This window comes from Ochotona princeps, unplaced genomic scaffold (assembly GCF_030435755.1).
Source record: "Ochotona princeps isolate mOchPri1 unplaced genomic scaffold, mOchPri1.hap1 HAP1_SCAFFOLD_246, whole genome shotgun sequence".
NCBI classification, from domain to species: Eukaryota; Metazoa; Chordata; class Mammalia; order Lagomorpha; family Ochotonidae; genus Ochotona; species Ochotona princeps.
Window position 1 is genome coordinate 111,912 of NW_026700774.1, and position 23,809 is coordinate 135,720.

General features: G+C 65.3%; 2 protein-coding genes across 5 annotated transcripts in view; one reads left to right on the plus strand and one right to left on the minus strand.

Annotated features, from left to right (window-relative positions):
- The first annotated feature begins 956 nt into the window (after positions 1–956).
- LOC131479347 (long-chain-fatty-acid--CoA ligase ACSBG2-like) lies at positions 957–8,253 on the plus strand. 2 transcript variants are annotated; one of them, XM_058659889.1, is made up of 13 exons: positions 957–1,163; positions 1,386–1,612; positions 2,141–2,229; positions 2,528–2,648; positions 3,369–3,449; positions 3,826–3,975; positions 4,051–4,230; positions 5,301–5,482; positions 5,886–6,122; positions 6,458–6,675; positions 6,779–6,918; positions 7,679–7,925; positions 8,102–8,253. In XM_058659889.1, exons 1-13 carry the CDS (start codon positions 1,109–1,111, stop codon positions 8,188–8,190), a joined length of 2,016 nt encoding a protein of 671 aa, XP_058515872.1. In that variant the 5' UTR covers positions 957–1,108; the 3' UTR covers positions 8,191–8,253. The 2 variants fall into 2 exon arrangements, with proteins under 2 accessions (XP_058515872.1, XP_058515873.1); XM_058659890.1 differs by having other exon boundaries at positions 5,889–6,122.
- Positions 8,254–11,392: 3,139 nt separating this feature from the next.
- LOC131479349 (protein ENL) overlaps positions 11,393–23,809 on the minus strand; it is a 31,465-nt gene continuing 19,048 nt past the window's right edge. For 2 of the 3 annotated variants that reach the window (XM_058659892.1, XM_058659893.1), the window contains exons 4-12: positions 20,655–20,798; positions 18,607–18,732; positions 15,771–16,307; positions 13,991–14,078; positions 13,122–13,230; positions 12,375–12,474; positions 12,219–12,290; positions 12,074–12,145; positions 11,393–11,974 (exon numbers count right to left, since the gene is read on the minus strand). In XM_058659892.1, the coding sequence (XP_058515875.1) occupies positions 11,846–11,974; positions 12,074–12,145; positions 12,219–12,290; positions 12,375–12,474; positions 13,122–13,230; positions 13,991–14,078; positions 15,771–16,307; positions 18,607–18,732; positions 20,655–20,798 (1,377 nt within the window). In that variant the 3' untranslated portion in view covers positions 11,393–11,845. The remainder of the gene's footprint in view (positions 11,975–12,073; positions 12,146–12,218; positions 12,291–12,374; positions 12,475–13,121; positions 13,231–13,990; positions 14,079–15,770; positions 16,308–18,606; positions 18,733–20,654; positions 20,799–23,809) is intronic. The other variant, XM_058659894.1, reaches the window with a different exon arrangement.

The following is a 23,809-nucleotide window of genomic DNA, read 5'->3' on the forward strand; positions in this document are numbered from 1 at the left end:
TGGCTTGGAACTTCTGTTTGTTTCTTTTTTTTTAACGAAGTATCTGCTCTTGTTGAAAAGGCAGATTTATGGAGAGATAGATAAAAAGATCTTATGTCTGCTGGTTCACTCCCCAAGTGGCTGCAATAGCCAGAGCTGAGCCGATCTGAAGCCAGGAGCCAGGAGCCTCCTCCGGGTCTCCCACACGCAGGTGCAGGGTCCCAAGGTTTTGGGCCGTCCTCCACTGCTTTCCCAGACCACGGGCAGAGGATGTAGCCACTGAGCCGTTGATTTTTTACTTTTGAAACCCAGCAGTATTCAGCTACGAGTGAAAGTGGCATTCCATACAAACTTAAGAGTTTATTTATCCCCAGCATGCACCACGCCTGTGTTAGTGTATGTGTGTGAGGGAGCAAATGAATCTATGACGTGCCCCGCGCTACCCCATTCCAGCTCCACATCCTGGACCCAACCCACGGTGCCCCCTGAAAGCCACCCTCACGGTGTACCGCAGCACCGTTCACACTTGAACCCAAGGCTTGGAGCCCACCTCCTCCCTGGGCAGGATCACCTTGGAGATCACTCAACTGGTGGGGAGGGGCGGTGAGTCGCTTTCTGGGGTGCCCCCTCCCCCACTGCATGAGGCCACTGTTCACAGACAGGCCAATCAGAGGACCGTGCCAGCACCCCGGAATCTGCCGTGAGGTCATAAGGGCCAGTCCACGGACAGGGCTAAGTTCTGAGCGTGCCCCATCTCCGGACTGCCGTCCCCCAGGATTCCAGGCGGGGGTGTCCACGGAGAGGGTGAAAGCAGACTGTGGAGGGGAGGAGGCGGGGGCCTGGGGCTGCACACCGGTGACAGACGGGCACAGAAGGCACGGGGCCCTTGCCTGGCTGCCACCCGCCTCACTGCACCCCCGCCCCCGGCCAACGTGTTGGACCTCAGCAGCCCCAGGGCGGAGCCCGTCAGGTGGCTTCCCTCTCTACCTGCCGCGCTGGGCCGGCCTGTCGCTGCAGCTGCTCTGAGAGGCCTGCTGGGGCCGGGGGCGCCAGGCTGTGCCTCCACGGGACCCTCTCAACCCACTCTCACTTGGCTTGTGACAATGTCTGGTCAGCCCCAGTAGACCAGATGGCCAGGCCCAGCAGCCACGATACTGCCCACAGCGAGGAGACGGAGGGCGGAGGTAGGCTGGTCGTCCCGGCACCCGTGTCCTGCCCCACCTTCCTCCCTCTCTCAGCTCATGCTGCCTGTCCCCAGCAGGGGCCCACCGCCGCCTCTGTGCCCCTGCCTCTCCCAGGTCCTGTCCCCCACCCCCAGCCCATGTCTGCACCTGCCCACCCCTCCCCGTGCACCAGGCCATCTCTCTCTGGCTCTCTCCCCCGTCTCCCCGCTTGGCGGCCTGCAGGCTTCGACTACTGGACCACGCAGCATGACGGCGAGGTCAGGCTGCGACAGGACAGGAACCTGCGTGAGAGTGAGGCCCCCCTCACCGTGCACGACCTGGTCATGGGCACGGCCGTCAAGTACTCCCACTATGTCGCACTGGGCTCCAAGCACAGGAGTGGTTGGCACCTGCTCACCTACATTGAGTACTACGAGGAGTGCCGACGTGCAGCCAAGGCCTTCCTCAGGGTACGGCCGGCAGAGTGGTGGGGGGGGGGGCCTGGGCCCATTCCAACGTTCCCAACTCCTGCGCCTGCGTGTCCCTCCCAGCTGCAGTAAGGCCAGGTGCCTGTGTCCGTGAGCCAGGACTCCACGCTTACAAATGGACATGTCTAGAACTTGCACACGCCCCAGCAGGTTTAACATATTCCAGCAGCTCATATATAAACACGCAGGCTATAATAGTGCCAGCAGCCAGCAGGCTTGCTACAGGAATTCAACAGGGGCCGCCCTCACATCACAGCTACACGCATTCGCTGTCAAGCCAGGTATCCAACCAACAGGTGGTTTTCTCTTGTGTCTGAGAGGCAGACACACACTGGTTCACTGTCCAGGGCTGGGAGGGGGCCCTGTCACCTGCGTGGGAAAAAGCTGGGCGGCATTCCTGGCTCCTGCCTTCGGCCTGGCCCAGCCAGGGCTGCTGTGGCTGTCCAGGGAGTGACCCGGTGGATGGAAGTTCATTCTCTCTCTCTCTCTTCCACCCCACCCACCCCACAGCTGGGCCTCGAGCGCTTCCACAGCGTGGGGATCATGGGACTGAACTCGCAAGAGTGGGTCATCGCTAGCATTGGTGCCATCATGGCAGGGTAAGGCCGCCCACGCTGCCCGCTCCCGCCCAACACACATGCCGCAGGCCTGCCCAGCAGACAGCTGGTGGGGCGGCGAGCCCAGCTCACACATCCCCTCCTCCAGGAAGCCTTCCCTGCTTGGAGGGTCCCCACACCAAACCCTCCCTTCCAGAACGCTGGAGCCCCCCACTCACCCCACCTGCTAACACACAGCCCAGGGCTCAGCCTCTGTCCTACCGCCCCATGGGGTACCTTGTGGGCCCAGATGGGGGCGGGGTCAGGAAACCCATCTGGCCCTCCCTGCTTCCGCTTCCAGGGGCTTCTCCGTGGGCCTCTTGTCCACCAACTCACCCAGAGTCTGCCGGCTCATCGCCCAGAAGTCCAAGATGGACATTTTCGTGGTGGACAGCGACAGACAACTGCAGAAGGTGACCCAGGTGAGGCGCTGACCCCCGCTGGGCAGGAAGAGGGGGCGTGTGGCGGGGTTCCACACAGCCAGGGCTCGGGGCTCCCGAGGCGGAAGTGGATGAGCCCACTTTACAAATGACTCAGCGACATTGGGATGAGGCGCCCCTGGCTGGAAGTCCCACAAGAAAGACCACCACGTCCCCCACCGTGAGCAGAACCGCGTGCGTACCCGGCCAGCCGTCTGGTCACGTCTTAGAAACACCCAACCTCCTACCACAGTGTGTGGGTTCACTGCTCTTTTTTGTTTTAAAGATTTATTTTTATTGGAAAGCCAAATTTACAGAGCAAAGGAGAGACAGAAAGATCTTCACTCCCCAAGTGGCTGCGCTAGCTGGAGCTGAGCCGATCCAAAGGCAGGAGCCAGGAGCCTCCTCCACGTCTCCCACACGGATGCAGGGTCCCAAGGCTTTGGGCCGTCCTTGATTGCTTTCCCAGGCCACAGGCAGGGAGTGGGATGGGAATTGGAGCAGCTGGGATTAGAACTGGTGTTCCTATAGAATGCAGGTGGGATGGCCCAAGTGCTTGGCTCCCTGCATGCGCATGGGAGACCCAGAGCAGCTGCTGGCCCCTGGCTTGGCTGGCACAGACAGCCCCACTAGCCGTTGTGGCCTTCTGGGGCAGGTCTGGCTGGGTCTCTCCTTATCCGGCCACACCTACCCAACAATGCACCCCCACACTGTGTCCCCCAGATCCGGGGCTCCCTGAAGCACCTCAAGGCCATCGTCCAGTACCAGGAAGAGATCCGGAGAGAGCAGCGTGGCCTGTACTCGGTGATTGGGCGCCCCGAGGCCTGGGGGAGAAGGGGGAACCCCAGGCAGGCCTCTGGGGTGCACCCCGGCTCCCTGACCACCATGGAGCCCCGGCTGTGCCTCTGGGTGCACCCTCCTCCCTGACCACCGGGGAGCCCCAGCCTCTGGGGTGCCCCCTCCTCCCTGAACACCACCGTGGAGCCCCGGCCGCGCCTCTGGGGTGCACCCCGCTCCCTGACCACCATGGAGCCCCGGCTGTGCCTCTGGGTGCACCCTCCTCCCTGACCACCGGGGAGCCCCGGCCGCGCCTCTGGGGTGCACCCTCCTCCCTGACCACCGGGGAGCCCCAGCCTCTGGGGTGCACCCTCCTCCCTGAACACCGCCCGCCTCCCCGCAGTGGCAGCGGTTCCTGGAGCTGGCCAAGGCCGTGTCGGACGCCCAGCTGGACCAGGTCATCGACTCGCAGAAGCCTAACCAGTGCTGCACGCTGGTCCACCGCCCGGGGGCCGCGGGGCGCCCCAAGCTGGCCATGCTGAGCCACGACAACGTGAGCGGCCTCCCTGGTTCCCGCCGGTTCGCGCCGGTTCCCGCCGGCCCGCGCCTCACACACCCGGCCTTGCAGATCACCTGGACCACGGCGGCCACCGTGCAGAGCCTCTGCTTCCGGCGTCCCCCCGAGGGCCAGGAGGTGCTGCTCTGCTACCTGCCGCTCAGCTGCTTCCGGGCGCAGCTCTTCCACGTCTGGGTGGCCGTCGCCGTGGCCGGCGCGCTCTACTTCGCGCAGCCGGAGGCGGCGCTGAGGGTGAGCGCCCCGCCCATGGCCCGGGAGCTGACCAATGAGCGGCTGCCTCTGGCCGCGGGGGTGGAGCCAGCCCCTCACGGCCCACCCCCTTGAGGGAAATGAGCCAATGAGTGGCGGTCTCGGGACGCCAGGGGTGGAGCCAGTGTCTCTTGGCCCAACCCCTTGAGATGATGGACCAATGAGCAGTTGCCTCGGAAAGAAGGGGTGGAGTCACCCACGTCCCACCCGCTCTGGGATAGTGGACCAATGAGCGGCTGCCCTAGGCCGCAATGGGTGGAGTCAGTCCAGTGGCAACCAGATGCCTCACTCGCCTTGCCCATGCGTGTAATCCCCATGCTGACCACTGCGCAGCCGTGGCTGCATCCCTGGCTTCCTGCCTGGGCAGGGCCGGGTAAGGGCGGAAGTGCCTTGGTCTCAGCTGGGGCCGGAAGTGGAGTACTACGCAGCCCTGAATAGGCCGAGGACTGGGCCAACTGGGACAGCTGCCATGGCGAGGAGCGGCCCTGGGAGACGCAGACGCAGGCGGCAGTTCACTCTGCTGCTTCACTGTCCAGTGGCCGCGATGGCCACAAGCAGGGAGCTGGACGGGAAGTGGGGCAGCCGGGATTAGAACCGGCGCCCCTGTGGGAGCGGTGGCTTCACCCACTGTGCCACAATGCCGCCTTTCCCCACTCCCCTCTTCCTGGGGGTACTTGAGGGCATCTGCGGCAGAAGGGGAGGCTCAGAAGGCAGCTGCAAGGGGCGGGGGCCATGGCCACTGCGTGGCGAGTTCAGGCCCCGGCTCCGGCTCCTGTGCAGCCTGGACAGGCAGCAGCCCACGGCTCAGGTCCTCGGGGCCCTGCCACCCGGGCGGGGAGGCCCTGGGCGCTGTGGGACCCGGCGCGTGGCTCCTGCCTCCTGCCTCCTGCCCTCCCCACCTCCCACCCGTGCAGAGCCTGGAGTGGGAAGGACAGCCGGGCGTGCGGCTGGCTCCCACGGGCAGCGTGGCCCCCGGGGCGCGGTGTGGGGGACAGGGGTTCCGCGTGGGTCCACCCCGCCGCCCCAGCCCTGCCCCATGCTGCCCCGCACAGGGCTCGCTGGTGGACCTGCTGCGGGAGGTGCAGCCCACCTCCTTCTACGGCGTCCCCTGGGTCTGGGAGCAGCTGTTGGACGCGCTCAAGGCCCGGCAGCTGGACGCCAGCGCCTTCCGGCAGAAGGTGGACGCGTGGGCCAGGAGTGTGGGGCTGCGGGACAACCGGAGGCCGGGCTTCAGGTGAGGCTGGGGGGCGCCGGGGCGGGGCCTGGGACAGAGGGGCGGGGCCCGGGCAGAGGGCGGGCGTGGCCTGGGGCTGAGGGCGGGGCCTGGGGCTGAGGGCGGGGCCTGGGGCACAGGCAAGGTGTCTAGGGCCAAGGGGGCGGAGACTGGGTGGAGGGGTGTGGCCTGTGTGAGGGTGGAACCTGGTGGAGGGCGTGGCCTGGGCAGAAGGGGTGGGGCCTGGGTGAAAATGATGGGGTGGGTGGGCGCGGCCGGGCAGAGGGGAGGAGTCTGGGATGGAGGTGGAGGCCTGGGTCTGAGTGGGTGGAGCCTGTTGCAGAGGGGGCGGAGCCTGGGTGGGTGGGGCAGAGGAGGCAGGGCTTGGGTCGGCCCCGCCCACTGGCTGGGCTGTTTGTGTCAGAAGGCAGGTGCACCCCTCGCTGTGCTTCCGCCTGGCCAAGCTGCTGACCTTCGACAGCGCCAGGCGCTTCCTGGGCCTGGGCAGCTGCCGCCAGTTCCTGAGCTCGGGCCTGCGGCTGCCTCGGCTCACCTTCAACTTCTTCCTGAGCCTCAACATCCCCATCCTGGAGCTGTATGGCCTGGCCGAAGCCTCAGGTGTCCACTCCCTCTGCACCCAGAACAACTTCCAGCTGCAGAGGTGGGTCCCCCAGCTTCTCGGGCATGACCCCTGTGGCTGGGACAGGTGGCGTGCTATGTGTGCATGCTGGCTGTCTGCATGCTGTCAGCCAAGGTCAAGGCCTAGGTGAGGTCAGGGCTCAGGGAAGCTCCCCACCGTGAGGTCAGAGTGTGGGGGAGGCCCTGTAGTGGGGTGCACACCGGGGGAGCCCGGACCCCTGTTTTCTTCCCTACTGTCTCCCCGCCTATCCCAGTGCCTTTCCCCACTCCTGCCACTCTGCACCCTACAATCCGAGGGGGAGGGGAGCCCTGGGAGGGATGTGGGCAGTTGGGGGGCTCACCGCCTGTCCCCCTCAGCTGTGGGAAGGCCATCCCAGGCGCCCACACCAAGGTGGTGGACGAGGACGCGCAGGGCGAGGGCCGCGTCTGCGTCTGGGGCCGCAACGTGTTCATGGGGTACCTGGACGACAAGGAGTCCACCCAGCAGTGGATGGACGCGCAAGGCTGGCTGCGCACAGACGACCTGGGCTTCCTGGACATGAACAACTTCCTCTCCGTCACGGGCAACATCAAGGGTGAGAGGCAGGCAGGGCCGATGGTGGACGTAGGAGTGGCGGGGGGAGGGGGAGGGGAGGAGGGGCCTGCCCACCCTCAGCGCTGCCCCCTCCCCGTGTGCAGATGTTATCAAGCTGCAGTCGGGCGAGTCCATCAACCCGCACCCCATCGAGGACCGCGTGAAGCTGGGGCTCCCCATCGCGCGCCATGTGGTGGTGGTGGGCCAGGGCGCCCCCTTCCTGTGTGCGCTGCTCACGCTGAAGGTGCTGAGGGAAGCGGGGTGACATCAGGGACACTTGGGGACCAGGGTCAGGGCTTATGTCCTGGCAACAGCTCTATGCCACATCAGGCCCCATGGGTCTGAGTCCCACCTCTGCTCCCACCCCAGCCTCCTGCACATGCGCACCCCGGGAGGCAGCAGGTGACCCAAGTCCTTGGACCCTGCCGCCCACAGGTGGGAGATTCGGATGCAGTTGCTGGCTTGCGCCTGGCCCAGCCCTGGCTGCTTGGAGGCATTTGGGGCGTGAACCAGCCCATGGAAATTCTCTTTCTCTGTTTGATTTCTTTATTGGAAAGGCAGGTTTATGGGGAAAAGGACAGACAGAAAGCTCTTCCTTCTGCTGGTACACTTGCCAAGTGGCTGCAACGGTTGGAGCTGAGCCGATCCAAAGCCAGAAGCTAGGCGCTTCTTCTGGGTCTCCCACGCGGGTGCAGGGTCCCAAGGCTTTGGGCCGTCCTCCACTGCTTGCCCAGGCCACAGGCAGGGAGCTGGATGGGAAGTGGAGCAGCCGGGATACAAACCGGTGCCGAGAGTGGATGACAGCACTTGGAGGGAGAGGATTACCCAATTGAGCCATTGCACCAGTCCTCTTTCTAGTGAATACATTTTAATTAAAAGCAGCACATTGCAGAGGCTGAGGCTTGCCACACCATGGTCATGGGGCCACCCCTTGGACAGTCCATGGGCCCAGGCGGGGCCGTGGGGGTGTCCCCGCGAGCCACCTGACCAGCCCCCCGTGCCAGTGCCAGATCAACCCCGAGACGGGAGAACCCCGCCACATGCTCACCAGCGAGGCCGTGGCCTTCTGCCGCAAGCTGCACAGTCAGTCCACTCGGCTCCTGGACATCGTTTACGGCCATGACCCCGCTGTCCTGGAGGCCGTGAGCCTGGCCATCGAGGCCGCCAACGCCAGCGCACCCTCGAACGGCGCCAGGATCGTCAAGTGGTGCATCCTGGACAAGGATTTCTCAGTGGCCGGGGGAGAGCTTGGTGAGAAGAGGTGGGATGTGGTGGCGTGGGATGGAGGCACCTGCTATGGGGGGTTGGGCGGTGAGGAGGCCCTGCCACTCTGGTGACAACGTGGCCTGTTGGGGACTCTCCCCCTGGGGTGGGGTGGGTGGGAGCCGTGGGTCCCCACCCCCTTCCTGACCTGCACCCCTTGGCAGGGGCCACCCTGAAGCTGAGGAGGGCGGTAGTGGCCAAGATGTACCAGGTGGAGATGAGACGATTCTACGAGGACCACCAGGAGGGCTAGCGGCCAGGGAGGCCCCTTCCCGGCGGACTCGTTCTGCGTGGAAGTAGCCACAGGCCCCCAGTCCTCCTGCCCGACTCACTGCCACAGGGAGGGTGTGGGGGCGAGCTGGAGGATGCGGGGTCAGGGGGAGGCATCCTGGTGTGCCTAGGGGAGTCTACCCCGTGCGGGAAAGCGATAATAAAGTGATGAGAAATGGAGGTCACTCCGTGGTGTCTCTCACCTGGGCCTGCTTCTACGCCACATGCTGCCTGGGGACGCCCCTGCTGCAAGGCCAGACACCTGAGGGCGTCACCCCGCCACCTGCACCCACCCTGGGCTGTGTGTTGAGAACGGGGTGGGCTCCAGGTCTGCTCCTGTGTGTGTGTGTGTGTGTGTGTGTGAGGAATTAGAGGGAGTCACAACCTGGATTCATCAGAACAACCTGGGGAACTCGTGGCTGGAAGAGTATACCCAGAGACTGGTGCTGTAGCGTAGTGTGTAAGGCCACCGCCTGCAATGCCGGCATCCCACATGGACAATGGTTCAAGTCCGAGCTGCTCCACTTCTAATCCAGAGCCCTCTTTATGGTCTGGGAAAGCAACAGAGGATGGTCCAAGTGTGTGGGCCCCTGCACCCACGTGGGACATCCAGATGGAGTGCCTGCTCCTGGCCCAGCCCCGGTTGTTGTAAGCCATTTGGATAGTGAGCCAGTGGATGAAGGATCTCTCTCTGCCATTCAAAAAATAAGCAAACACTTAAAGCTCTTAGACTGCCAAGTTCTAAGCAGTTAGGGTCCCAGCCAGCCTTACACTTACAGACACAAGGTGAGCTCCTCAGAGCCCCGGGCCTGAGACGGTGGTCCTGCCCAGTGCCGGAGTGCACGAACATCCCCCGGAGCTTGCACATGAAGCGGGGTGCATGAGGACTCTGCCCTGGGAAGGGGAGCAATCAGCTCGTGGCCCTTGTGCATGCAGACTGTCATAACATCCTTCCTGTGTAAGAGCGGCTAGGAAGTGGGGGCTGCTGTGGACCACAGGCCAGAGTGGGCCCCACCACGCCACCCACCCAGGATTCAAACTGGCTTTACCTATGGCGAAAGATCAGGAGTTACGGAGGGCGGGGGACAAAGGCCTGGTCTTTGGAACCAAGCCCAGGCTGGGGCGTGTCCCCTCACTGGGAGATTCTTGCAAGGGCCCCAGCTGCCACCCTCCCCCCACCGCCCTGGGAGTGGCAAGGCCAGTCTGACCCCAGGAGCCGCGAGGCCACACCTACCTGGGCCCATCGACTGAGGCTGTGTACTGTTTGCAGTTGGGAGGCTCCAAAGGCACCAAGACTGCAAAGAGTGCAGGGGGGGAGGGCTCAGGGTAAAAATCCCACCCTCACCCCTCAGCACCATATTGGGAGCTTCCATCACGCCACAATGACTTGAGGGCCTTCTTCATAGGGAGCTGGGACCAAAAATAGCAAGGAGTTCAGTGTCAGGCACCCCCACACCCACCCACCCATCATCCACCCACCCGTCCATCCACCCACCCGTCCGTCCATCCACCCACTGAAGCATACACCCATTCATTCATGTGTCCGTTTGCCTAGCCTTCCCCCAGTACCATCCACCTTCTGCCCCCTCCACAGTAGGATGTGGGCCTCGCGCTGCCAGCCTCTGGGTTCTGGCGCTGTTGCCTGCCGGCTGACGGCCCACTGCCCCCACCTCATTGCCCTGGAAGCACAAAGGGCCACTCCACTTTCCCATCCGACTTTATTTCACTTTTTTTTCTATAAAACTCCATAATTTCACAATTTAACAACAACAACAAAAAAAGTTTAAAATCAGGACGCAAACAATCCTGTGACGCATCACAAACAAGTTCCTTTTTGTTCCTTTCATCCGCGAGTCCCGGTTCCCTGCGGAGATGCCGCGTGGGTGGGGAAAGTATCCAACACCTTCTGCTCTCTGGCGTCCGTTTATACTTTGTTCAGGAGATGGCCAGGCCCGGGGTCTGCACGGGGTGGGGGATGGTGAGCAGCTCCACACGGGACGTGTGGCCATCACCAAGTGCGCCCCTGGGCCCAGCTGCTGGGCAGCAGGGCACGCTGTGGCCCTCGGCGAGGCCTTCTGGCCAGAGGAGGTAACTGAGACACAGGGCTTGCAGAGGTTTTACTGATGGTGCCAAGGGCCTGGGGCCGCCGTGCGGATCCCGGGGTGCAGAAGGCCGAGCGGTGGCCGCCACCCCCGCGCGGCCTGTGCCAGCACAGGACATGGGATGTCTTGTCCGGCGTCTTGGTCTTCGGGCATGTGGGGGCAGGGAGCGGAGGTGCCCCCACTTTGGAGTATTATTGGCCTGCCTGGAGAAGGGACTGCCCAGGGCAGTGACAGCCCGCCCCTTCCCTGGTACCTGAAGGCAGTGGGGCCGGAGAGAAGAGGGGCAGGTGCAGGGACCTCTGAGGCCTCTTCTGCAAGTCCTTGTCTTCCCCACCCTCGGGGGGCAGCTGGAGGTGGGGGTGGGGAGTGCCTTGGAGGCCTGGAGTGTCAGGGTGATGGGGGAACCTGCCCAGTAGAATATGAGCAGGAAGGTGTTCGAGGCCTGGGGAAAGGGGCACATCAAACCCCACAGCCCGTGTCTGAACGGAGCTGACTGGCAGGGCCCCAGGCCTGGCCCCTGTGCCTCGGCCAGGGTGCAGGAACTTGACAGGATCCTGGGGTCGGGTGGGGAGGGAGCCACGGGAGACCTGGAGCAGCCTTGAGTCAAGGTCTAGGAAGACGAGAGGCCGAGCCAGCCCTGGGAGCCCGGAGGTGGACCGGCTCAGCGAGGGCCTGCGTGGGCCCTGGAGCAGCCTGGCTGGAGAGCCGAGGGTCAAGGGGCAGTGTCCTTGGGCCTGTTCCCAACACGGACAGTGGCGGTGGGTGGCAGGCAGAGGCCCCAGCTGGGGCTGGAGAGCTCCAGTGAGCATCCCGTCTTATTTGGCAAAAGCTCATTTTCTTTCAAAGTTCGAAGACTTGCTCGACAAAGCGGTTGGGGAGGAGGCAGCTGTGGAGAGGGATGCCCCCCTCATCCGCCCTGGCGTAGTGTTCACTGGCCATGGGACCCCCACTGGGGTGGGGGTGACCCACGGCCTGCAGCTCCACACGAGTCTTCAAGACATTTAGCCTACAAGTTCCCCCCACCCCCGTTAATCCCCCCCGCAGGCACTGCCACGACAGAAACGCACATTGGAAACAGCTTGTGGCTCAACAGCGCACACACACAAATATAATATAGACAAAAACTGTACAGCACGGCCCAGCCGGGCGGCCGCACAAACACCCAGAACCGCTGGCTCCCGGGTGGGTGCAGGGTGTGTTCAGAACCGTTTAGGGAGCAAGACCTGGCCCCACAGCCTGCAGTGAGGCTGGGGGGCAGGCAGGGCTGCTGTGCTGGGGCTGGGCAAGGAGGCCCCCGGCAGGACGCACACTCATCCTCTTAGGGGAGTTGATGCCCAGCCTGGTCAGGGCCTTCCAGCCGGACCACCTGCCCAGAGGAGGGCAGGGGTGCCCTCGGCCCCAGGGGCTCCCCACACGGGGTGGGGAGGGCGGGAGGAAGCCGCCAAGAAAGTGCAGCCGGCTTGGAGGGCCGAGGACTGGGCGGGCAGTAAGGCGGTGCTGCGGGCAGGCGGTCCCCGCAGCAGGGACCGGCCCGGGTCATGTGGCCACGGCCTCCAGGTAGCTCTGCAGCTTGCGCACTGTGCTCTCGTCCAGGGAGAAGAGGTCGAAGTCGAAGGTGGTGTTGGTGACGTTGAAGTGGCCCGTCTCCTCGATCAGGTTCACGATCTGCAGGGTGACCCGAGCGGGGGGGACCTCAGGGCTGAGGACGGGGGCGGGGGACTGCCCTGCTCGCAGAACCCCCCAGAGTCCCCCAGCCTGCCCTACCTGCTGCAGCACATTGCGTTCCCGCAGCGCCATCAGCCGCCTGTGCAGCTCGACCAGCTCGTCGGTGTAGGCCTGGGGAGGGATGGGGGGTCAGCAGGTGCCGCGGCCCGGCCCTCCCGCCGGCAGCCCCCTCCCCAGCGCCCACCTTGTCATAGCCGCCTTTCTTGAGGATCTTTTCCGGCTTGCTGCAGGGCTCTGGGCTCCGTCGGCCTGGTGCCTGCAGGAACCCATAAGCCAGGCCTCGGCTCAGCGCCTGCCCTGGCCTCCCAGGCCCCAGGGCCGGCCCTCCCGCCAATCTCACCTTGCTGTTAGCGGGCGGGGGCTTCTGGGGGGGCGGGGGCTCGCGGCCAGGCAGGCACGAGTCGGCACTGTTGTCGCTCTCGCTGTCGCTGAAGCTCAACCTGCAGACATGTGGCGGTCAGCCCCCACCAGCCACGGGACCCCAAGAGCGCCGAGCCCTGGCTCTGGCCCCAGGTTGCTTGGGACAACAGTAGCTGCCTTGGCACAATCCATCTCTGCGGTATGCAGGCAGCCAGCCAGGCCTGTCCCCTGCCTAAGGACACGCTAGCGACCCTGGGCTCCTGGCTGCAGGGGGCGGGGCAGGCTGAAGCCCCCCCCCCCCGTCCCTGGTGGCAGAATCCCTGCCTGCTCCTGTGCCCCCTCCCCGGCACGTCTGCTCCCCTCACCAGCTTCCAGCTCACCCCCCCACCCACGACGGCTATTTCCTGGACCTTCTCCACTCCCTCCCGCACCCTCTCCCCAGGCCTGGCTCCGGCTGCCCTGGTCACCCAGGCGGCACTGCCCACATCGCTCCCTTCCCAGCAGGTGGCAGCAGGTGCCCCCCCAGAGCAAGCCAGGGAGGGAGGGAGGGGGTGTCCCAGCAGCACCTGCTCAGGGCTCTCTCCCAGGCCCCTCCCCCCACGCTGGTCCGGCTGACAGCCACTCCCAACTCAGAGGGGCTGTAGGGACCCGGGAGTGCCAAGACAGAGGGGTTAATGGGGGGCTGCCCCCACCCCCGCCCCCAGTCCTGGCCCCACCGTCCGGTCACCTCGAGTCCCGCCCAGGGTTGGTCTTGACAGTGGCCTCCTCTCCTGATGACGAGTCGTCTTCGTCCGACTCCTCTGACTGCAAGTCCTCCACCATGGAGCGGAGGGGGCCTGGAGCAGGGAAGAGACAAGGGCAGGCCGGCTCAGCGCCTTCCTCTGCCACCCCCGCCATCCCGAGGGGCCCTGTCACTGCCCCCTACCTTCCTGGGGCTGCGCACAGGCCCCAGGGCCCTCCATCCCCGAGGTGGTCTCCAAGGTGCGGAGATCGGGGCCCCCCCTTGCTGGGGAGGGCGCAGACACCACAGCCAGACTGGGACGCTCTGCTGCGCTCGGGGTGCCTGCCCCCAGCCGCCCCTCAGCTGCCCCCAGCCCACTGTTCTCCCCTTTCTCCTGAGGCACCCAGTTCCAGTCCCCTACAGACGGCATCTTGGTTTATATCCCGGTTACCAAGGCAACGGAGGGACACAAAGCCCTCAATTACCTTGGTCACATGGTCTGGCTCCAGCAGGTTCCCTCCCTTCTCAGCAGATAAGAGCCCTTGGCGAGAGTGTGGGCTTCCAGGGCCCCATCCCCCAGCCCAGGCTTGAATCCCGGGTCAGACTCACCACCCCCCCACCCCATCCCCCGCCCCGTCCCAGAACGCAGGGTCTGGATCTGGGTTGGGGGAGGGTGCTGGGGGTCCCCAGGTCGTTCTCCCTGGCCTCCACTCCAGGTGGCCCGCCCCCCACGGCCACTGGGAGGAGCTTGGGAACACACAGGGCTGTCCCCCTGCCCCTGACAGACCCCGGGCCCCAAGGCCACCCCCTCCCTGGGACGCACCTTGGCTGTGGTTCCCTGACAGAGCCTGGGTCGCCCCCTCCCTGGGACGCACCTTGGCTGTGGTTCTGAGACGGCTCGAAATCCGAGTCGGAGCTGGAGTCAGAGCTGGAGCTGGAGTTGGACGGGCTGGACGCAGCGGACTGCACCCATGGGCAGCCAGGGGAGGGGGAGAAGCAGCACATCTCAGACCACAGGCACTGGTACAGGCACCTGGCTGTCCCCCCTGGGGATGGCACGGCAGAGACCGCCCTGGGCACCCTCACCCCAAGCCCGGAGCGAGACGCAGGCTGCAACAGGAGGGCTGGGCCGGCGCATGCCTGTGTGCCTGAGTGTCCTATGGGTGCAAGTGAGCCAGGCACTGTGCCCTGCCAGTTGCCTACCGCCATGTGGTCGCCAGGGGCCAAAGGTACAACAAGCGAGACAAACTGAAGGGGCAAGAAGTACTGGGAGTGCCGGCATGAGGACATGTGTGTGCGCACTCAGGCCCCAGGGCCCCAAGACTGGGCTGGAGGGCTGGGCTGCCCAGCAGACACCCTGGGGACACAGAACACAGCCTGCTACTGCAGGTTCAGACGCCCCCTGGCCTGTCGCACCCCACAGAGGGCAAATGGGGTACCTTGGGGGAAAGGGGCCTCTCTTCCCACCCCAGCCCACCCAGCCCCTGCAGACACAGCTTGCCAAGCCCCACCGGCCCACCTGCCTGCCCTCTCCCAGACACAGGCCGACCCCTGCCTCAGCAGCCCTGCTCTAACATGGCTTCCTCACCAACCGGCTCACGTGGCTCCCACTTGTAAGCCTCAACTTTCCCATCTCTGAGGAAGCTGCATGGCCTACTCCTGTTGGAGGACTTCAGAGAGGCCCTGCCAACCTCCCCCCACACATGTGACCCCATAGTTGGGGGGAGCTAGGCCAGGGGCAGACAGCAGCCTGAGTCGGCTCGGCAGCACCACCTAGTGGAGTGTGCCGTCACACCTGGGCCCTGGAGGCCACCCAGCTCCTGTGCACTGGCAGAGCAGACAGGACAGCCAGCTCAGGGCCCAAAGCAGCCTCTCAATGTGGGGGAGGGCAGGGCACAGGCTCCAAGTGCAATGGCCGCAGTGCCCACAGGGACCCCTGGGCTGGACACCAGCCCCAACCCTGCGTGACGGCGCCCCAGTGCCCCGCATGAACTCCCCAGAAGACAGCCCAGTGCAGGAACCTGGGGCAGCTGGACAGGGTGGGGCCTGTGGCCAATGCAGCCCCACCCAGCCTCAGGGGAGGTGGCTCGTCTTCCGCCATTGCTAACTGGGATAAGTGTTGGGTGCTGGGCCACAGCAGCCTACACGTGTCTAGAGCCAGGGGCGGTGGTAGGATACAGGGTCACCCCAGCCCCAACCAGTCCCTGCTGGTACTGTCCCTGCCAAGAGGCACCCCAGGAGCAGCACCCAGCCAACCTGGGGGTCATGCTCCCCTCTGTGGCACTTCGGGCTTGTTCACACCCGGGGGCGTTGACACCAAGGCCAGGGCAGATCCTGCTGCCCCCGGCCAGCCCCTCCTGGGAGGTGCGGCTGTTGCTCCTGTGGTCCAGGTCCTCTGATGGGGGACACAGGGGTCCCCGCAGGGGCAGGCCCAAGGTGGAAATCCCACGTCTCCCCAGTGTGCAGCTCAGTAGCCATGTTCATCCCTGGGGAGCAGAGCGGTGGGACGCCTGGTGGGGAGCCCCGCTGGTGGAGGGCGTGAGCTCCCGCAGCCGGCCACAGAGAACACGGGGGACGCAGACCTTGGCCTCACACGGGGACACTGCACCCTGCGTCCACTTCCCAGAGCTGAGAGTGAGCCGCAGCCCCACTCACCTCGGACTTGTAGGAGGCCTCGTCCTCAGAGTTCGACTCGCCCACCTCCAGCGCCTTCCGGGCCTCCCTGGACTCGCCCTCCGTCTTGCCTCGGTCCCCCTTGCTGCTGCTTCTGTCTTTGGCCGGCTTCTTGTCCGGGAAGGAGGAAGATGAGGTGCGGGGCGAGGTGCCCGGGGCGCTGCGGGCCCCCTTGGAGCTGCTCTTCTTGGGCTTCTTGGCGCTGGGCTTGGGCGAGTCGGCGGCGGCCGGCCGTTTGCTGGAGGCCTTGGGCGGTGCCGGCGGCGGGGCTCCCCCCTTGGGAGACAGGCTCTCCAGCTTGGGCTCCTTGAAGGCGGCCTTGGGCGGCGGTGCCTTCTCCTCCTTGGGCAGCCGGCCCTCGGCCAGCTTGCGCGCCGCATCCTTGGCGCCCTTGGCCTGCTCGCGCTCCAGCTCCTTGGAGGAGCCCTTGCTCTCCGAGTCCTTGCGCACACGCTCTCGGTGCTCCTTGGTCACCTTGTGCGGCTTGGGGGGCTTGCTGCTGCTCTCCTTGTTGGCGTCCTGGCGGAGGGTGGGGAATGCCAAGGCAGGGAGGGTCACACACACGTCCCGGGGCCGCCCTGTCTCCCCACTACCACGCAGAGTCCTGCTTCCCATGCGGCGGAAGAGCCAGGGGGCAGGTTAGAGCTTCGCACGTAGCTGTCCCTTCAAACTAGGAGGTGGCGTCGCTGCGCGACCCCTCTGAGGTGCACAGAGGCCCCGAAGGCACAGTGCACCACAGGCCTGGCCTCACAGGGCTGCCCCGCCCAGCTGTGCACCTGAACCAGGCAGTCAGCCTTCACTGAGGATCAGAGTCGGTAGGGCAGGTCCCCGGAGGCAGGTGGGGCACTCGGGGCTCAGGGTGGCGTCCCCACCTTCCACACCCACCAGCGCCCCCCTGAATGAGGTGTGCCCTCCCCTGTCCCCAGGGGAGAGGACGAGCACTCAACCCTGAGGGTCAGCAGCCTTCACGGTGCCCTAAACTTCTCTCGTCACTCCTGTCCTCCTCGCCTGCCCCCCGCACCCTGGCCCCATGCACCCACCCCTGGCTGGGGCTCCCTGCGGTGGGAGCCTTGTCCTCCCTGTGGGCACCCCACTAGCAGCGCCTCCTCCTGGGGCCCAGGGGGAGGCACGGGGGGGTCCCACAGCTCTCCTGGGGCCCTCACCCAGCCTCCCAGGAGCCACATGGCCTTGCTCCCAGCTCCAGCACCGAGCAGTTGGTGCCACGCTCTGCCGAATGAAGGCTCAGGCTGCACCTTCCTGCCCCAGCCCCAGGGCCAGCTTCCCTGGAGGAAGGGCAAGGGGGAGGCGGCTGGGGAGCAGGGGCTGGCCTGGGCGGCAGTGGCCCCTCCTGGCAGCACGCAGGCGCCCGCTCCCCGAATCTCACTCACAATGTCAAGTTGGGGTGAGGGCCCGCCAAGTCTCCATCCCAATGTCACCCATGAACCCCAGAACAGTGAGGAATGGAGGTGCAGAGAGCAGCAGTCAGTAGCCCAACATGAGACAGCTCCCAGGGAGCCCTTTACACGGCCCCTGGGGCGCAGCAGACAGGGCCTCCCCTCCTGCCCCTGCAGGCACAGGTTACAGGCGGGCACAGCCATCCTCCTGTGGCACCCTGGCCCGGGGGAGGGCTAGACGGCAGAGAAGCAACCGCACAGTCTGGAGTGAGAGTTGCAGCTGCGGGAGAAGCGGCTCCCAGCCCGATGCCAGGATGGCGCCACAGACAGGGCCTCGGGGCACAGATGGCGAGGCCGGCTACAGGACCTAGCGCTGGCCAGAGGGCTCCCGGGAGTGTGGCAGGGGGAGCTAGGCTGGCCTGGGGGCTCCCAGATGGATCAAGAGACACCCAGAGTACCCAGCCCCATCACGGCGCACGGCTCCAGTGATCAGGCGACAAAGGCAGAGCCACAAGCGGCAGCTGAGCCTTCCTCTCCCTGCCCCAAGCAGATTTCCAAAGAGCCCTGGGGGCAGTGAAGCAGCGAGGGCCCCCACAGGAAGTCCTCTGACCCGCCCTCTGCAGGGCGGCCAAGAGCCCAGCACAGGAAGCCCTGCTCCTGCCCCAAGACCCAGACGCAGGTGGCCCGAGACCTGCTCGCCAGCCCCCCTTGCGAAGCCCAAGTCCACGGCAGCCCACAGGCGAGAGAAGGAAAAGACAGACGCGCGCGGAAGACAGGCCCTCGGAAGCTATCAAGACGAGCGGTGGCTGCGCAGAGCTGCGCAGAGGGTGAAGGCGTGCGGGGGTTTGTGTGTGCGACGCCAGGGCCCACAGCCTCACTCCAAGGTCTGTCCTCAGGCAGGTGCTGGGACGGTCGAACCAGAGAGGCCTCCGAACGACCCAGGGCGCCCCCAGGCTGGGCGACGCGAGAGGATGCGGCGTTTCGGCTTTCCGCACACTCGCCATGGCTTTGGCCCCTGCCCAGGAAGCCCCCTCCTTCTGCGGCAGCCACTGCCTGAGAAGCAAAGTGTGGAACGGCCCAGGGTAGACCCAGTCCAGGCTGGGGGCTCCGAGAAGCGGGCGGCTGGTGTGTGGCCCAAGATGCAAACAGCCTGAGGCCGCTGTGGGGGCAGGGGCTGCAGCGGCGGGAGGAAGGGGGTCCAGACCTGTGTGGGTTTCACATGGAGGGTCTCTGGCCTCAAGACAATGGGATGAGGCCCCTGGACCACCTGGCCTACGCCTGGCACCCTAAGGAAGCAGCAGGGAGTGGCAGGGCGCAGAGCGCTGAGGAGGAAGCCGCCACGGAGCGAGGGCAGGTGCGGAAGGCCCACGTGGCAGTGGGAGGACACCGGCCGGGCCGGGGGTTGGGCCTTCTGCCTCACTAACCTTGCAGCCGTGGGATGGTTTGGTCTTCTTGGGGTCAGAGAAGGCAGAGAGTGGAATTGTGGGTAACATGGGGTAGTCGGGGCTGGGCCTGGACACCGACTCTGCTCCTTCGGGAATTACCATCACCTAGTGACAAAGAAGAGACAGACGTTACCAGGGCAGGCGGGGGCCGCGGGGTGGGGCCTGGCCGGCGCTCACCTCCAGCGGGGAGCAGGTGCAGCGGCTCTGTGGTGGGGAGCCAAGAGAAGCCAGGGTCCCAGGATGGCTGGGCCCAGGGGAGCTGCGTGGCCTCAGGGTGAGAGGGCTCAGTGGCCAAGATGACGGGCGTGTGGCGGGAGTGCGCCAGGAAGCGTGAGGAAACACGGCGACCAAGCCCGGCCAGGGCAAGGAGGGGTCAGCAGGAGGGGCTGGGCAGAAGCCGCCCTGGCAGGTCCCAGGTGTCCTGGGATGAGCCGTCTCCTCCTCCCCTGGCTGGCGGCCGAAGCTGACGGGGCGCCAGCAAGAGCAGACCTGTGTGGGCGGGCCTGCCCATTCCCGCCCACTCCTGTCCAAGCTGCCACAGAGCAAGGAAGCCGCGGGGCGGACGAGCAAGGGCCTGGGGTCCGACAGGAAGAGCTCGTGGACATGCCTGCCTGGCTCCCGTGGGACTCCCAAGACACCTGCTGTGTTGAGCAGGGTGAGGCGAGGATGGCAGGGTGAGCCGAAGGCTTCCAGAGGGCAGCGTCATCCAGGAGCCGCCCGCGCCTGGCACTCCGGGCTGAGCCAGCCCATCCGGGGACGCGGACATGGTGCAGTCCCGAGACGCAGGGCGCAAGGAGGCAGCAGGGCCTGGCTCTGGGCAAGGGTGGTATACCCCAAGATGCAGCTGCCCAGACCCTGCCTTGGCCTGATGCCCTCGGGAGGCGTGGCTGGCTTGCCCCGGCCCCTCCTACTGTCCTCGGCACGCAGCTGGTCCCTCTCCAGCTCCACCCCGGCCTGACGCTCCCTTAGCAAAGCGCAGTTTCCCCAGCGACAGACCCTCAGCGCAAGTCAACAGCAAGGGTAACGCAGGCTGTGAGGCTCCCGCAGCAGGAACCACCGCCCCGACCCCCAGGGGATCCCCAGCCAGGGGCAGGACCCACAGCTGCTCTCCACTGTGGCCGGCTCAGCTCCTCCTCCAGCCCTCCCAGCACAGCCCGCCTCCGGCCTGTGCCGCTCAGACGTCGGGGCACAGCGGCCTGGTCAGGGCATCTCCCGGGCAGAGCCACAGTCCCACGAAGGCCCCGGCAGGATCTGGAGCAGTCACCTGCTCTCCTGGGGCAGCCCTGGCGGCCAGCTGGCAGCTGCCCTGCTGCGTCGGCCCTTCCGACGGAGCCGGATCTGCCCTCCCCTCGCGCGCTGCCTCCTCCCCACCCCGGGTTTTATGTGTTTAGACGACGCCCTCCTTACAGCCTTCATCTCAGAAGAGCAAAGGAAACCGCCACCCGCCCAGAGCTCAGGGAGGCCCGGGGACGCGGCTGCTCCCCAGGGACGCGGCAAGGAAGCCTGTGGACAGGCTGGGGGTGGGCATGGGGGACGCCCAGAAACACCATGTGGAAACACAGACGCATGGCCACACAAAGCAGGAGCAGAGCGGTGCCGGGATGGGAGGGGCTCCCTCAACGCCGCAAACAGCACCCCACGCACCACTCCCTGGCCTCCCTGGTCCAGACTGGAGCCACGCAAGAAGCCTGGCATAGGGACACGGCAGCACTCGCTCAGCTTGCTGCCACCAGCGAGCAGGAACCTCGTGTGGATGGAAACAAGGTCCCAAGAGAGGAACGAAGAGGCAATGGCGACTGCCCGAGCACACGGCGCCCTACACCCCTACCTCCCCCACGCCACGCACGGTGCACACCCCGCCCATGCTCAAAGACCCCGCAGCGGCACCTGGCTGCAAGCCTGCACTGCATCTCACCGCTGCCTGCAGAGCCTGCTGGGGTCACAGGTCCCACTGGGCCCCCAGCCACCTGCCTCCCAGACCAGCAGGGACGGGGCTGGGCTGATGCGCAGCACAGGGGGGCACTCACCCCTCCGGCCATGAGCAGCTTGTAGCGGAACTCGGTGGTGGGGTTGTTGAAGGTGAGCTTCTCGCAGCGCAGGTGGTTCACGGGTGGGTTGCCCTCCGGGTTCAGGAACAGGTCGTAGGTGAAGCAGACCTTCCGGGGCTCCTCCTGCGACCAGGAAAACAAGCAAGCTGGCTCAGGGTCAGAGGGCGGCCCTTGCAGTGCCTGTCCCCAGATATCAGCGTGGCCAGCAGTGTCCCTGCAGGTCCACGGGTGGCATTCCTGTCCAGGGCCTGCAAGGCACCTGCAGCCCCACAGCTGCCACTGCCAAAAGGGGAAACTGAGGATCCCAGACAAGCGGCCAAGACCCAACCCCAACGTCTGAAGTCCCTGACACGGAGTCCCCTGCCACACACAGACACACAACAGGACAGGACCTGGAGTGGCCGTAGGCACCGTATCACAAGGCCCAACGCACCCAGCTCGGGGCAGGCACAGGGTGAGTTTGTGGAAGAGGGAATGAGGATTTCCTAAGCGGTGGCTGGCATGAAGAACAGGCAGGGAGCCAGCATTATGGCACAGCAGGTTAAGTTCCCACCTGCAATATCGGCGTCCTATTTGTGCAGCCCGAGTGCACACAAGCTTAAGAAAGCCTGAAGACAGCCCGGCCCGTGCGCACATTACCCGGACACACACACGTCCGGCTCCACAGTAGGAGCCTCCACGGGGGCAGGGCCTGGGGTTACAGCAGGAAGGGACAGCCAATGGGGTGTCCTTCCTCTTAGGGGCCTGGTGAGCACGGGCAGGCACATGTCATGAAGCTAAGCCAAAGCCTGGGAGGCATGCACCCACAATGTCCTGCCTGGGCCCGGGTCCCCAGCCTGGCTTCTGAGTCCACCCTGTGTCCTGGAGGGTAAGGGGTGGGGCAGGCCACCCATGTGGGGGCCTGGGGGGATTCCTGACTCGCAGCTTTAGCCTGGGGTTGCTGTACGCACCAGGGGAGTGAGCCAGTGGATGGAAGACCTCTTTCTCTCCTCTCTGTAGCTGACTTTCAAATTAAAATACATCTTCAAACAGAGAAATCGGCCAGCCCACATGGGCACGGGCATCTGGCTGCAGCCCTGAGGGACACAGCTTTGCCCGGCACTCCGTCCTCCATCCCTCTGCAGGACACACCCTGAACTGCAAACCCACAGCCATCTCTGCTCCACATCCCTCTGCCATGGGAGGGGGTTCATTCATTCCACAGCCCGAGGACCCCTCACCTGTACCTGCATGCCGCCCCCCCACTGGCCAAACAGGCAGAATGAGCTGGGGGCTGGGCTCTCCGGGCCTGAGGGAAGCTGCCTCGTCCCTGTTTGGAGGGTGGGCGGAGCAGCACACCTGAGGGAAGGGGTCGGCCTCCACACCAGGCTGTGTCCAGTGGAGGCGGTGGGCCAGGCCTAGGCCTCAGAATTGCCCAGAGCATGTGGGGCAGGCCTCATTCCACCTCCAAGCAAACATGGAGAAGGGGACGGGGGCAGGTCCACCCCCGTGGACACAACAGGACGGCACTGCCACACGCTACATCCCCTGGGTCATCTGCCCCATCACCACCACGGACATGGGCGTGCTCTCGGGTATCCACCAACAGGGACAGGCCGCACACAAGGAGGGCGAAAGGCGCAGGGCGGGCACGGGGCTTCAGGGCAACCTGGAAGACAGACCCCTGAGTCATGATGTGTAGCTCGGACCTCCATGCTTGAGGCTGACTGCGACAAACAAGCTTGTGCGTTCTCTGAGGGGCCCTGGGACCCCTGAGGAGGGACGGGGGTGGGGGCGGCTGTGGGCACATAGGCGGAGGTGGGGCTTCCCAGCTTCCTCCTCCCCTGCAGCCCGCAGGGGCGCTAGGGCTCTCGCTCAGGGCTCGGCTCGGCTGGGGGAGCTCTTGCTCCGTCTCCCTGCCTCATGGGGACCTCCAGTCTCAGCGCGTGGCCGGCTCTCCTGGCGTGTGGCAGCTGGGCTCCAGCCTGCTGTAGCCCAGTCCCAAGTGGCCTGGCGCACAGAGAGCCCGCTGACCCTCCGGGGCACTCGCAGCAAGCAGCCCGACCCAGTGAGAGCTCAGGATGGCCCAGGTGGCTGTGCTGCCGTGGGCCCTCCCACCAGGCTCCTGGTTGAGCCCCAGACAGGGCGCTTCCCGTCTGGGTGGAAACCCTGAGTCTTGGAGAGACACAGTCCTGCCCCGACTCCCAGAGGGAAGCAGGATGGGAGTAGGGCGAGGCAGTGGTTGTGGGCCGGGCAGAGACCTCCCCTGCAGCGCCAACACCCCGAGACTAGCTTCAGAAGAAACTGTGAGCCTGAGGAGGCCACAGGCCCCTGGGACCCCGGCCTGGGAGTGTGGTGCCCAGAGAGGCAGACTCCAGCCCCTTGGCACACAAGGACCACGCCACAAGCAACCCAGGCCACAGGCGCCCACGCCAAGCCAGGGGCTGTTCCTCCTCAGCAGCCCAGATGTGGCGGAACTGGTCCAGTGGGTGCTGGTGCCCAAGCCGCTGCCACGCTCCAGCCTCAGGCCTGGCTTTGTGCCAGGCTGGGGCATTCCTGCCCGCACCCCTCAGGTGAAAGGTCGTGAAGGCTTCTAGCTCCCTGCTGTGTGCCTGGCAAGGCAGTGGACGATGGCCCAAACACTTGGGCCCTTGCAACCTGCATGGGAGACCAAAATGGCATTCCAGGCTCCTGGCCTCCGCCGGCCCCTGCCCACAACAGCCATGCTGCAGCCAGGCGGAAGGCAGGAGCCTGCAGCTCTGTCCTGGTTTCCCACGTTGAGTCGCAGGAACCCAAGGACTTGAGCCGTCACCTGCAGCTTCCCGGGGATGCACGCTAGGAGGAAGTGATTAGAAGTGGAGCTAAGGCTTGTCCCCAGGCGCGCCAACATACGGGAGGCGGCCATCAGGAACAGAGGGATGGGCGAGCTGGAGTGGGGGCAGGGGACAGGGGTTGGGGTGCTGCCCTCCTCTGCCTCGGGTCTTCCATGTAAGGGCATGCTCGCAGCTCTCACATCTACACAGATTCTAACATTCACAAACCTACAATGAACACACACGTTCATATGCTGGCTTTCACACTCACTCATACACCTCACCACACCCACCCACTTACTCTCACACACACATATTTTGGGGTACACCTAGGTCCGCAGC

Bases quoted from the DNA above. Each gene is read 5' to 3' on its own strand.
- LOC131479347 (XM_058659889.1), top strand. From the start codon at position 1,109: ATGGCCAGGCCCAGCAGCCACGATACTGCCCACAGCGAGGAGACGGAG. The intron at 2,649-3,368 runs GTGAGGCGCTGA...TGTGTCCCCCAG, and splicing joins AACTGCAGAAGGTGACCCAG to ATCCGGGGCTCCCTGAAGCA. The intron at 5,483-5,885 runs GTGAGGCTGGGG...TGTTTGTGTCAG, and splicing joins AACCGGAGGCCGGGCTTCAG to AAGGCAGGTGCACCCCTCGC.